Consider the following 12558-nt stretch of genomic DNA (forward strand, 5'->3'; position numbering starts at 1 on the left):
ACCCCTGGTCCCAATACTGTATAACAAGTTGCTGTTTAAAAGATGAAAGGATACTAAGGGATATTAATGACTTAAGACTGGGGTTTCATGTATGGTCTTGATGGGTAATAGTCGATGGGTTTTGAGCAGTTCTGTAGACAGTGTATGCATTGCACTCTGATTACGCATGTGGTCATGTTAATACAATCATTCCATATTAGACAATGCAATCTAACCTGTAATGTGTGTGTTAACTCTGTTTGTCTTTAATGTAAACCTCATTAACACCATTGCCTAATACAGCTAAACTAAGCATTGGTTTTATAAGCAAGCCTGAATAATATTTAAGCAACAAAGACAATTGCAGCCCTTCATGCAACAACATCAAGTGTACTTTTTTTTTTTTTTTTAATTAAATGCAGCTTGATCCACGCTGCTAATCTGGATGGAAATTGCCTGGGGGTAGTTTGCCTCATAACGCTGCACTGTCCCTTACTGGCTAGGATGACACTAGCCAGTCTGGGCCTTGCCTTTGTTGCTTATGTACCACTAGAGAGCGGCTTCCTTATGAGGTGGTGGCTTGGTCCTGTACCATATTGAGTCACCAGGCACATAAGATTATCCCTTTGCCATTGCCCAGTCTCTTTAATCCTTTCTTGTATGATTACGAAAATATTGCATTTTAAAGCAACATATTTCTATTATCAGGGAATACAGTGCAACTTTTAAAGCAGCAAGATGACAATATGTTGTTGACATTGTTTTTGCATGAAGGAATTCAATTGCGCTTGTTTGAAAAGAATGTTAACTATGTAACAATTAGATTAAAAAAAAAAAAAAAAAAAAAAAGTTATATTTTTGCTTCTCCTGGCTTTTGTAAGTGGCCCTGTTTCCAGCAAGACAATGATTTGGTGTTTTAACACAAATGTGATTCGCTCTTCAGTTCATATGATTGACAGATCCGCTGGTAGCACTTTAGGTTAAGTTAATATCTGCTGTGTTTTCACACAAACTTCCATTCTGAATGGTGATACAACATTTCACCACCTTTTAATAATTCTAAAATGTAGCAACCAAAAACAGATTAGTTTACAATTACAATTAGTCATCAAGCCATTATACTATCGGGAATGTTGTGGAGGTCGAGTTTAAACCCAGAAGGCTTAATGCTTAACAAATACCACCAAGCGGTATATTTCTGTATTCTCACTTCAAAAATACTAAACTTGAATTGTATTAATCTATTCTTAGTTTGTATATCAAAACCTTTGAAAGAAGTTGTTTAATAGATTCAACTTTTAACATTTTTGTTTAAATGGTCATAACCTTTTTAGAACTAAGTAGCTTTACAGAAAGACAACCCATAGCACAAGAAACATAGATAAGCACATTGGTATGTTGAGTGTATCATGATATAACAAAATAACATTTTCATAGAACACTACTTTTTTCGGATAAACAATCAGTAATGAACAGTTTGGGGATTTTAGTTTACAAGAGACTTTTTTCAAAACGTTTTTAGTTTTCCGTGAACAGTCTTCTTGCAGAATCTAAGGGTAGGGGTTAATCAGGTTGAAGATCTAGACCCCTTTATTGCTGTATTATTCCCAATGTACACTACTCAAGGACATGTGTGTCAACTTTATGTTATCGACACAAGGAAGGCATCCAATAGCTGCTGACCCGTAATGCTTTACATTTGGCATCATGATCTCTCTTTCATTAAAATATCACAGGCTAACCAACAAAGGACCGCCTTCTGTACCCACAAGGGACTATAATCCAGGTAAGGCATGGATGCACACCATTTCCTGCATTTAAGTGGTATAGCCAGCAAATGTCTTAAGTTACAATAATACCTTTGCAATATCACCTTAAAAACAAGTGTTTCAGCTAAGATTGTAAGTCTGCATTTTTACTTTTATACTGTACCGCATTTGTTTTTTGCAACTGACGCCACTACTGTATGAATTAAAATGGATCAAGTTTTCACTAGACTTCAATAGACTGGTCTCTCTATTTTTCACCTTCACACTGAAGGGAAATCGGAGAGCAAATGCACCTCGGAACAAAATAATCCTACCGATGTGTAATTAGCAATGTGCATACACATGGTTACCTACAGTGTATTAACTTCTCTTCACAATCAAAATGGATTTGGTGTTAATAACTACAATCCTAGTGTATACTGAACCACGGCTGAAGTTGTGAAAAGATCAGATTGAGGGTTTGACTGGTAGACAATGCCAAACACAGATAACATCTTTGAAAAACACACGCTACTTCAGCATTTTGCTGGTTTACTGAAACTATATGCAGTAGCGACAGACCACAGAGAGCCATTGAACTTCACCACTGGTCAACAACTTCTTTCACTTTACACATTAAATGGTACAAGATTTCAGTTTCTAGAATGAAGTATGTTTTATTTTTTAAATCCCTTTTAAGTCAATTTTGTAATACTTATATTATTATGATGTAATACTTTAACCATAACTTGAAACACTCAAACATAAAAGGTAAAAAAGAAGATAAAGAAGACGAATGGCAATTGAAGGCATATTAAGTTTTCAAAATGAACAATCTTGAGAAAGTACTTCTCACTTACTGACACAAGTGTGTGCATGCCTCTTGGGTAGGTTTAGTGAACATGATGCTGAATTTAAAACTTTAGCAGCTGAAAAGCATGCAGATTTAAAATAGACTGGTTAGCCATTGTCTTCAAAGTATAACATCTCATTTTAATTTTAATGTTTGATATCCTGCAAAAACGTAACCCAAAATTAACTCTTTTTTTTATTTTTTTGTAGATGATGACAATGAAGAAGACCAAGAGTGGTCTGACAATGAATTTGTAAGTAAATGTAATCATGGCTCCTGAATTGAGCCTGTAGTTACATATTCATGGAGATTTGATGAATCTTGAAAAAGATCATCTTTAGCACAAGTATTTGGAGTTTCAGGATCTGGCTGTTTAGCTGAATCAGATAGTCCTTATTGTGATTAATTAAGGTTGAGGTATATTTAATTGATCTACACAGTGGCAGATTGTAACTTTCATTTAAATAGGACCTGGCATTTAAAAAAAAAACACACACTTAAATACACTGAACAGACACACATGCACTGTTATATGTCAGATCTTCAGAAACCTCATACACTAAGTGCCCTATATTAATAATCTAAACTGTGACTGTATTAAGATCCACCACTATTTAGATCAATTGACTTGACCCAATTTTGTACAGTTTGTTTTCCATTTAATATGTTATCATTTAACACAATTTATGCTGTTTTTTTTGTTTTGTTTTTTTAAACACAAGCTGGCAGTTGATCTTCTCCAAAACAAGATGATGACATTTTGTATATATGTTCCATTAGGTCTGATTCATTATCTGTTTTGCGTAGGTTGATTTGAGCCTTTCTGATTCCAAATATACACCATGCTTGGGTGGACATATCTTTGGTTTCCATGGAAATGTTTTGTATTACTGTCTAGCATTTTACATTAATACAACTGCCATCTGTATATTCTATCTATAGAGTTAAGGAGGATAGTGAAATTATCATTAAAATACAATTATTTGGTGTCTATTTACAATATGTATCCGACATTAGGCAAGGTTGTCTACATTCCCCATGGAAAGCTTTAGCAGTAGGGATACACTTAAGATGCACCTTTAAAACTGTGAGCTAAATTGTAATTTTTCTGTTCCATCTTGCAGCAGTTGGGTGTTATAAATTACATATTCAAGCTATTTTCCAGTTCATGGTTTTAATGTAATTGTTTTTAAATTGTTCTATGTAACATTGGGTACATTCTGCCCAAGGTAAGATTGCTAGTTGACTACATTAGACCGTTACAGCAAATAATCTAATAGTGTGCTTTACAAAGCTTGCTGGTGGTCTTAACTTAATGGTTGTGATCAAGCAGATTTGTCTATATATTGGATGAGGATGAACAATGAATATATGCTAATTTTTACTTATTATAAATACAAATGTAATTGTCTTATGTTCCTTGTTTTGTCATTTAGCTTTTTTACTTTATTTTCACTGTGACTCAGTTTTTTTTTTTTTTTCCTGCTACAACAATGTATGTGTACTTCCTGACTGTGGGGTCCTATTACCTCTAACTTAGTACTTCCACTAAACTTACTGTTTTGTAGTGTAAAGCCACAGGCACATTTTCAGAGAGGAATAAAACCAACAAAATGGTTCAAAACAAGAGAGTAACTACTCAGAACAATAACTGAACTGTTGCTTCCACCAGTTAAGTTGTTCCTTTCCAGCTTTATACAACTACAGTTGTTTTATTCATCTCAACGAATTTGCCTTTGCCTCAAAATAGGCCCCATCGTGTTGCAGTGTTGTGGCTGGATAAATGAACTTCCCTTGAAGATAAAGTGTGGAAAACAAGATGAACAACAAATCAATAAGGGGGTTGTGGAAATGCCTCTGCCTTGACACCTTTAACTACAGCGTTCAGAAGTTTGTTGGTAATTCGTATTGTTGTTGTTTAGTTCTACACTAACCTGGCACATTCATTTTAGGACAGCGATTATGAAAATCCGGATGATAATTCCGAAACGTATGACGTTCCGGAACATGAAAATGATGATAGTTATGAGCCCCCTCCGTGTGAACAGGAGAACAGGAACATTGCTCCAGTCCTTCCTATCTCCAATGGTGAATACGCAGGTAAAGGTTTTTTTTAACATTGAAATTAGGTGTGGTGTTCTGTGAACGAGATCATAGTTGTGTGCAGGATAAACTGGAATGTATAATCCCTAGTACAGTGTATTATGTGTGTATATATTTAAAGCTGCTTGGTGTTCTGTAGGAATAGTGATGTAACATGTCAGTTTTTGATGTCTGGTGTCCACAGAAGTAATCACAAACAGGTCCTTTCATTTGAAACTACATGGCGGATGGTCGATCTGACACAAACTTTTTTAATTTCAGACAACAGAACCGAAAGCAAGAGGCCACCTCCAAGAAAGCCCTTTCCCTTCATGCCAGGTCATTCAGCCAGTAAACCCCAGCTACCACCTCCTCAGAAAAAACATTCCCAGCAACACCAGTCTAAACCCAAACTAAGGAAAGAGGAGGCTGACGATGTAACGTACCCACTTTGTCTTTTACCAACTAATATCTGTGCAGCTGTGTATCTTAAAGAGTGAAAAGATATTCCAGTCCATTTTGATTAGCCTAGACAAAATAAGAATTTTCTTCTTATTTTAAGCCAATAAGTCTGAATTTATCTTTAAACACTAACCAGACCTAGATATAAATAACTCTTTCTCTACTGCAGTCCTGTATAGAGGTCTAGGAAGCAGGTATATATATATATACTGAGGGACAACTAATAAAACAATGACAACTCTCTGTCTTCCCCTCCCACTCTAATACTATATTTGTGTGATGTAGATTCCTACAAGGTATGCTGTATATTTCAATATCTCTCTTTTTCTTTACAGTGTGATTATGTGTGCCCCAAAGATGATGATGATGATGAAGATGATAATTACATCGACCCCACAGAACAATCTGCTTCAGCAACTTCTCACCGTGAGTTATACAGGATTATTGTTTCAGTTATACAGTACATCAGATTTTCAATGGCAATACTGTGATACAACAATGACCATTCAATGACTCTGTACTAAGAAAGTGCAATGGTAGCACAAGTTACATTGATATGAGCCCTGTTTCATATTTTGACATGCTAAGCGCTTCTGCAAGGATGGTAGCTGGCAGAGAAAGGAAAGGGGTGTGGTAACAGATTGTGTTATAAAGACGTAACCTAGGATACATACACTGTTACAAAATACACCCACCCCTCATTATATCGCCCCTCACTATACTGCGGATTCGGATATATCGTGATCCATTTTTACAGTCTAATTGCGCATGCCTTAGCTGCAATATACATAGGCAATCACACTTAGAATTACTGTTCGTTTTATTTCATAATGCACATCACAAACAAAAATATACAAAACAAACAAAAACAAAGCATTAATATCATACTGTTATCATATGCGCATGCATTGCACAATAACACAAAGCAAATTAAATATCTACTTGCTGAAGCAGTTGTTATTTTAGCCAACGAGGTGTTCACTAGTGCAGCAATGCACTAGCAAAAGTCATAGGGCAATGATGTCAGCTCCCTAGCAACAAGCCTCCTATGTTTGGAATGGGATTCTTTCAATGCAGCGGGTTTGTGCATTTGAGAAAGGGGAGAAAGACTCATGAAATTAATTGGAGACTTAAGCTAATGAGAAGCAATTACCCTCCGCAGTACGAATTAAAACTGTGTGCTGCTTTTGTATGAAAAATGAGACAAAGCAGGTTGCATAGAGGATTTATATTGGAGCATGACGCCCCTGATAAAACGAGGGAGTGGTTGTTCAGTATTTGTTAGCCTATTTGTTTTTCTATGGCCCTCGATATATAGCGGATTTATATTGGACCCTGAGACCCACGATATATCGAGTGGGTGGTTATATGTGGCTTGTGTGAGTTTGATTGCAACAGTCTATGACTATCGGTTTTATATGCAATGACAGAGATGGGTTTTGTCACTTGTGTTTTGCTTGTCCAAATGCACTTGCCTATTTAAACTATTTCAGACAAGAAAGTATATACAAGTGATCTAAACAGCAGCCTATCTAAACTGGTATGATTACAAATAGGGCCCTTTGTGTACCAAAGTTGCGAAAAAATAGACATGCAAGGATACTGTCTTTTAAATGGTATAAAATGCTGGAGAGTGTTTCAACTTAAATGGCAGCCGAATCGCCACTGTTTGAATCAATGGAATATACTGGGCCTGGGTCAGTGATACAATCCTGACACAAAACCGACTAACGCAGTTTTTTTTTTTTCCCACAGCCCCACCTGTTGTTAACAGGAATGCTAAGCCCATAAGAAACCATTCTCCAGCTCCCATCAGAGCACATAAAGTGGCTGAAGGTCCAGGTACATAGTTTTTCTATTAGTGGAGTAATGACACCTGAAGAGGAATACAGTACTTCAGACAGATGTTTTACAGGAGAAGTAATTTTGTTATGCTGATATATAAGAATGAATGTAGGTCTGTGGCGGCTAATTATAGTAAAAGGATAAACTTGCAGTTGTAGATGCAATTTTTGTAAAAAAACTAGGGGGGGGTTCTGTTCAGTGGAACTGAGAAGTATACTGCTGTATTACAGAAATAATTCTCTATCATTCTTTATTATTATTGTCATACCATAGCCCTTATGAATGTAAATTCAAAGCTTTTGTTTTTTCTCCATAACTTGGGTTATAGTTCTTCAATCGTTATATATGTGGTATCACTCAAGCAGATAATTAGATCGCTAATGATTGAGAGAAAAAATAGAATCAGATCCCAGTAAATTTAACAAAAAAACCTGGACATTTTAAATCAGTTTTTTTTAGGTATGTGCTAAGTACAAAGTCAGTTGAGCAGGCTGATCCCTTTTTTTGCACATGTAAAAAATGTTGGTTAGAACATGACACCATTTGAATTTAGCAGATTTCAACACATGTTGCTAACTATACTGAAAACGACCTTGTGTTGGTGTTGCATCATTTGTATGTGTATTCTGTCAGCTGTACATCATTTATAATGTAACTCATTGTTCATAATTCTCCTCCCTTCCAGAGGTTTATGAAGTACCAGATATGGAGGTTGGTTTAAAATTATTTCATGAACTGTTTACAGATTAATGCTTAAACACATAAAAGTACATACATCTGCTGTCTGTAGTGCAAGTTGGTGTAAATGGGATGTTCGTCAAGTGATTGGTCAATTAGGTATGCCAATGGAAATCTTTCTTTTATTAAGATAGTCAGTCTTATACAAATGCACACAAAAAAACCCACTAAGTTCAATGCCTAATTGAGAGCTCTCATCAGTCGACAATTCATGCCTTTTTTAGACAGTGATACAAACTGTTTCGTTCCAGTTAATGACAACATATTTGTCCTGTAGTAAACTACTGTATATGCATTTGTATAAATGTAAAGAATGACTAAATGTACAGTATGACAACACTGCTCTTTAATTCACTGTTAGTTTACTTTCTTTTTTTCTCGCACTTGTAATGTGCTGTCTTAGGCAAACGTGAAACCCGGTTTATATCATGACCTGCTTTCTGCCTGCACGGCAATCATGATATAAAGCGTGTTCATCTGTATATAAGCGCTGCACCTCCTCTGTTGCTGGTCATGATGACAAGACAACATGGGCTGGTTGTAGGCACTTGGGTGGCAGGTGTTTCTGTATCCAAGACTGAAGATTGATGTTTTGTATCAAAATTGTGATGAGAAGAGAATGAAAATATGGGACATTAATCATAGAGGATTAGTCACGTCTTCTGGAAAAATGTCACTTTAAATCATGGGGCTTAACGCCCTAGTTAAAATTTGGTGTGAGGATTTCTCCTGCTATTACCCAGATTATAAAGGTTCATAGTTTGTGTTTCTTGGAATCAAAATACAATATTAAAATATTATAGCACTTCCATTACAATTTGCAGTGAGAACCCTTCTCTTTTTTTAATAAAATTGATCCAACAGTAAGATAAAAATAAGTTCATATTACAGTAAGTGACATTACTAATTATTAAAAAGTTGTTTTAATTAATTACCTATTTTCTTTTAAAAGGAAAAGCCATCTCCACCAATCAACAGGTACGTTTATTTTTAAATACCGTGCATCAGTGTAGACTTTAATTCATAGCCAAGTATTGAATCAATATGCTGCAGTATACTGTAGTTTTTCATTTAAGTAATTCAGAGGTGAGGCATCCTTTGGTGCAAAGTGCATTGCAGTAGAAATGAGAGAGAGAGAGAGAGAGTTGAGTAGGAGGGTCTGAAAGAGCTAAATGGTCACATGGTTATTGACATGGGAAATGAAAAAAAGGGTAATTGCATGACATTTTGAGCTACTTATGATTTGACAATGTTTTGGAATTAGCTGCTAATTTAAGAATATCCTTGTGGTGTTTTATGTATTTACAGATCGAAAGTGCCACTGCTGCCGAAGACACGCCAGCAGCCCTCACCAAAAGGTTCCAGTCCAACAGACAGCTCTCGGTATGGTTTAATGTACTGCGTATTTCTGGTACAAAAACAAGCATGTCAGTGACATTCTTCCCCCGCCATTGTTCTATAAATGCAAAATGGGAGTCACCAGTTACATGAAAGAGTAGCTCTCCAAGACATACAGTGCATATATGTTTGACGTACAGATTGATAGATAGATGTCTCTATATAGCCCTAGATTTTCAGAATCTTAATTTAATGCTTTACAGTCCAAAGTAAGTTCCAATTGAATAAGAGCTGCTCAAGATATATATATATATATATATATATATATATATAAATATAAGTGTGACATACAGCTGGAGAGAAAGAGAAAATGTATCCATTCACCCCCAGACTATAATACAATCAATAACCTGTGATAAAGAAAGTTATTAGCAAGTTTTATCACAACTGGACAGGCGAAATACACCAGTCTCCACTATTTTCTCATCGCTGTAGGATTGCCATTGTGAGAATCAATATTTTCATTCTGTATTGTTTAATGACGATAAATATGATGCTGAAGGCAATTACTTATTCAGGATTTATTCAGGATTAGACCACTGAGATGCAAGTGGACATTTGACAAGAAATCCTGTAAATCCTTTAAAGAAAGGTCTTTCAAACACTGCTTATTAAATTGTGACCAAACTGGTTATTAACATTATTGGGAGGATCCCAGTCTGCTAATTTATGGAGGTGTCTGTCTGTCTGTACATCCATCCGTCTGTATGTATCTTGAGAACACAAGACGTTGTGCCATGTACTGTAAATCAGTCATGTAATATACTTTACCATGAAACCAACACCTCATGTGCTTACCTAATGACATTTGGATCCTGGTATTTGGTTCCAGGTCCAGTTTTAATAGTTGCCATTTCTTATTCTATACTATTGATATAAGTTGATATAAGTCATGGTCATCAACCTTTGTGTCATACTGATGGCTCTAATTTTGAATTTACAGTGGCGGGGATGTGTGTTACTTTAAAAATGTTGCATCGAAGTGAAGAATGCTAAAGATTGAAGGCCTCTGGCTGTTTTAAAGTTCTGTTCTTCCAGTCCAGTGTAATTAGGTAATAGCTTTGTGGCTGTCTGTTAAGTACCCACAGATCATTTATTTAAAACAGACACTAACAGAGACAGCAAAATATGTCTTAACAATATGTCTTATCACAGCAAATTTGCACAGTAATTTTGCAGTTTTCCCATGCTTTTCCCATAGTTATAATTTGCATTTACCATAGTTTACCATGGTTTGCCATGTCGTTTTCTTTTTTAACCATACTACCATTCTCTGCTTTACCATACTTTTACTATGGGAAACTTTTATTAGGGTTTATAAAACATCATTAAATAAAATAGTAAAATAACCTTGCCTGTGTGCATGTAACATTTTTTTTTTTTTAGGTTTGTAAAACCTGTGTTCAGAAAAGTACCTCCTCCTAATCCGGTACGTATTCTAGATGTGAAGCTTATATGTAGTCTAGAGTCCTTGAGACTGGCTTGAGGACGTTTACTTTGGCCTTGCCTTGGGTGCCGGGCCTCAGAAGCCCTTGGTCCCAAGACCGCAAAAACAAGGCCACACGTGATTTATCGCCCATTAGTATAGCTGAGTTTGTTTGGTTTTATTGTTTCAGAAAGAAAAAAAGGGCCCTTTTTAATTACTCTGATGATGTAGTCTTCATGTGAAATGTCTTTTTTCTGATCCTCTTCCAGGACACACTTTACAATTGTATACATTTGATGAAAACTTCCCCTTATAAACAGAAGTACATGTTTTTCACTTTAACTTTCTCCTCTATTTGTAAGTATTCAAGGATCCTGGCCTTGTCACTGACCTCAACCTATATATTACTTTTCAAAAACAGAATATATGTTGGCATATATATTTATACCACTCATGTGGCTACTTTTTCACATTATTTTTACGTTATGTCATGAAAAGTTGGTGACCAGATCCTCCTCGCATTTGCATTTTGTAATTTATTTTCTTATTCATATTGTTAAAATTCGCAATCACTCAAGGTCAATGGATTTCATAATAGTTACCAGTATTATAAATGAAATGTCACCGGTTTATAAAGCCCTGCCTAACTAACTTCATCCCTCTGTGTTTCTGTACAGGGTGGTTGTACCCTTTTGATAACCAGTTTAATAGTATAAACAGAAATAAAATAGCTTTTCTATTCCTTGTTAATAATTTGCTACATATTACCTAATTGCCTGATTGTTAGTATATATCAAAAACATTTTATCTTATTATTTTTCAGGAACCTGTAGATGACGATGAATATGAAATATGTGACCCAGATAACAGTAAGTTTTCTTTACATCATAAATATATTGAAGGCATGGGGGGCCAATTACCATAAGTTATCCTCAAGAATGTTGGCAAATATGTGGGTGCCTGTAGTCAGTGGTGTAACTTTAGTTTCAAAAGTGTTGGGGACAGTTTCTGTAGCTGGGGCGTGCATGAAGATTATTCTATCTGAAATAATAAAATATGTTACAAACAAGTATAACAAAACATTGCATCCATTCCTGCAGCAATCAAAACAATAAATTGTTGGCACACTGTTGTCCTGAGTGATGAGTGTGGCAAATAGCTATATTAGTCAGTCACTTCTGAGTCATGGAATTACGGAGCCATGACTGCAAAGCCCACTGAAGCTCCCTTTAGTATAATCAGCTCCTGAGGCAGCGTTCAGCGCTAGAGCGAGTGCGGCATAATGCAGATTTAATGAGAGGGATGAGAATTGCCCTTGAAATATATATACAGTGCCTTGCGAAAGTATTCGGCCCCCTTGAACTTTGCGACCTTTTGCCACATTTCAGGCTTCAAACATAAAGATATGAAACTGTAATTTTTTGTGAAGAATCAACAAGTGGGACACAATCATGAAGTGGAACGAAATTTATTGGATATTTCAAACTTTTTTAACAAATAAAAAACTGAAAAATTGGGCGTGCAAAATTATTCAGCCCCCTTAAGTTCATACTTTGTAGCGCCACCTTTTGCTGCGATTACAGCTGTAAGTCGCTTGGGGTATGTCTCTATCAGTTTTGCACATCGAGAGACTGAAATTTTTGCCCATTCCTCCTTGCAAAACAGCTCGAGCTCAGTGAGGTTGGATGGAGAGCATTTGTGAACAGCAGTTTTCAGTTCTTTCCACAGATTCTCGATTGGATTCAGGTCTGGACTTTGACTTGGCCATTCTAACACCTGGATATGTTTATTTGTGAACCATTCCATTGTAGATTTTGCTTTATGTTTTGGATCATTGTCTTGTTGGAAGACAAATCTCCGTCCCAGTCTCAGGTCTTTTGCAGACTCCATCAGGTTTTCTTCCAGAATGGTCCTGTATTTGGCTCCATCCATCTTCCCATCAATTTTAACCATCTTCCCTGTCCCTGCTGAAGAAAAGCAGGCCCAAACCATGATGCTGCCACCACCATGTTTGACAGTGGGGATGG

General features: G+C 36.1%; 1 protein-coding gene across 7 annotated transcripts in view; it reads left to right on the top strand.

The window, feature by feature from the left end:
- The window catches only part of LOC117418546 (B-cell linker protein), a 57432-nt gene that overhangs the window by 36277 nt on the left and 8597 nt on the right, over positions 1-12558 (top strand). For all 7 annotated transcript variants that reach the window (XM_059035789.1, XM_059035790.1, XM_059035794.1 and 4 more), the window contains 11 exons: positions 1716-1765; positions 2790-2833; positions 4533-4680; positions 4945-5099; positions 5460-5550; positions 6880-6966; positions 7655-7680; positions 8660-8685; positions 9016-9090; positions 10492-10534; positions 11355-11400. In XM_059035789.1, the coding sequence (XP_058891772.1) occupies positions 1716-1765; positions 2790-2833; positions 4533-4680; positions 4945-5099; positions 5460-5550; positions 6880-6966; positions 7655-7680; positions 8660-8685; positions 9016-9090; positions 10492-10534; positions 11355-11400 (791 nt within the window). The remainder of the gene's footprint in view (positions 1-1715; positions 1766-2789; positions 2834-4532; positions 4681-4944; positions 5100-5459; positions 5551-6879; positions 6967-7654; positions 7681-8659; positions 8686-9015; positions 9091-10491; positions 10535-11354; positions 11401-12558) is intronic.

The sequence above is a fragment of the Acipenser ruthenus genome, chromosome 13 (genome assembly GCF_902713425.1).
Source record: "Acipenser ruthenus chromosome 13, fAciRut3.2 maternal haplotype, whole genome shotgun sequence".
Lineage (NCBI taxonomy): Eukaryota > Metazoa > Chordata > Actinopteri > Acipenseriformes > Acipenseridae > Acipenser > Acipenser ruthenus.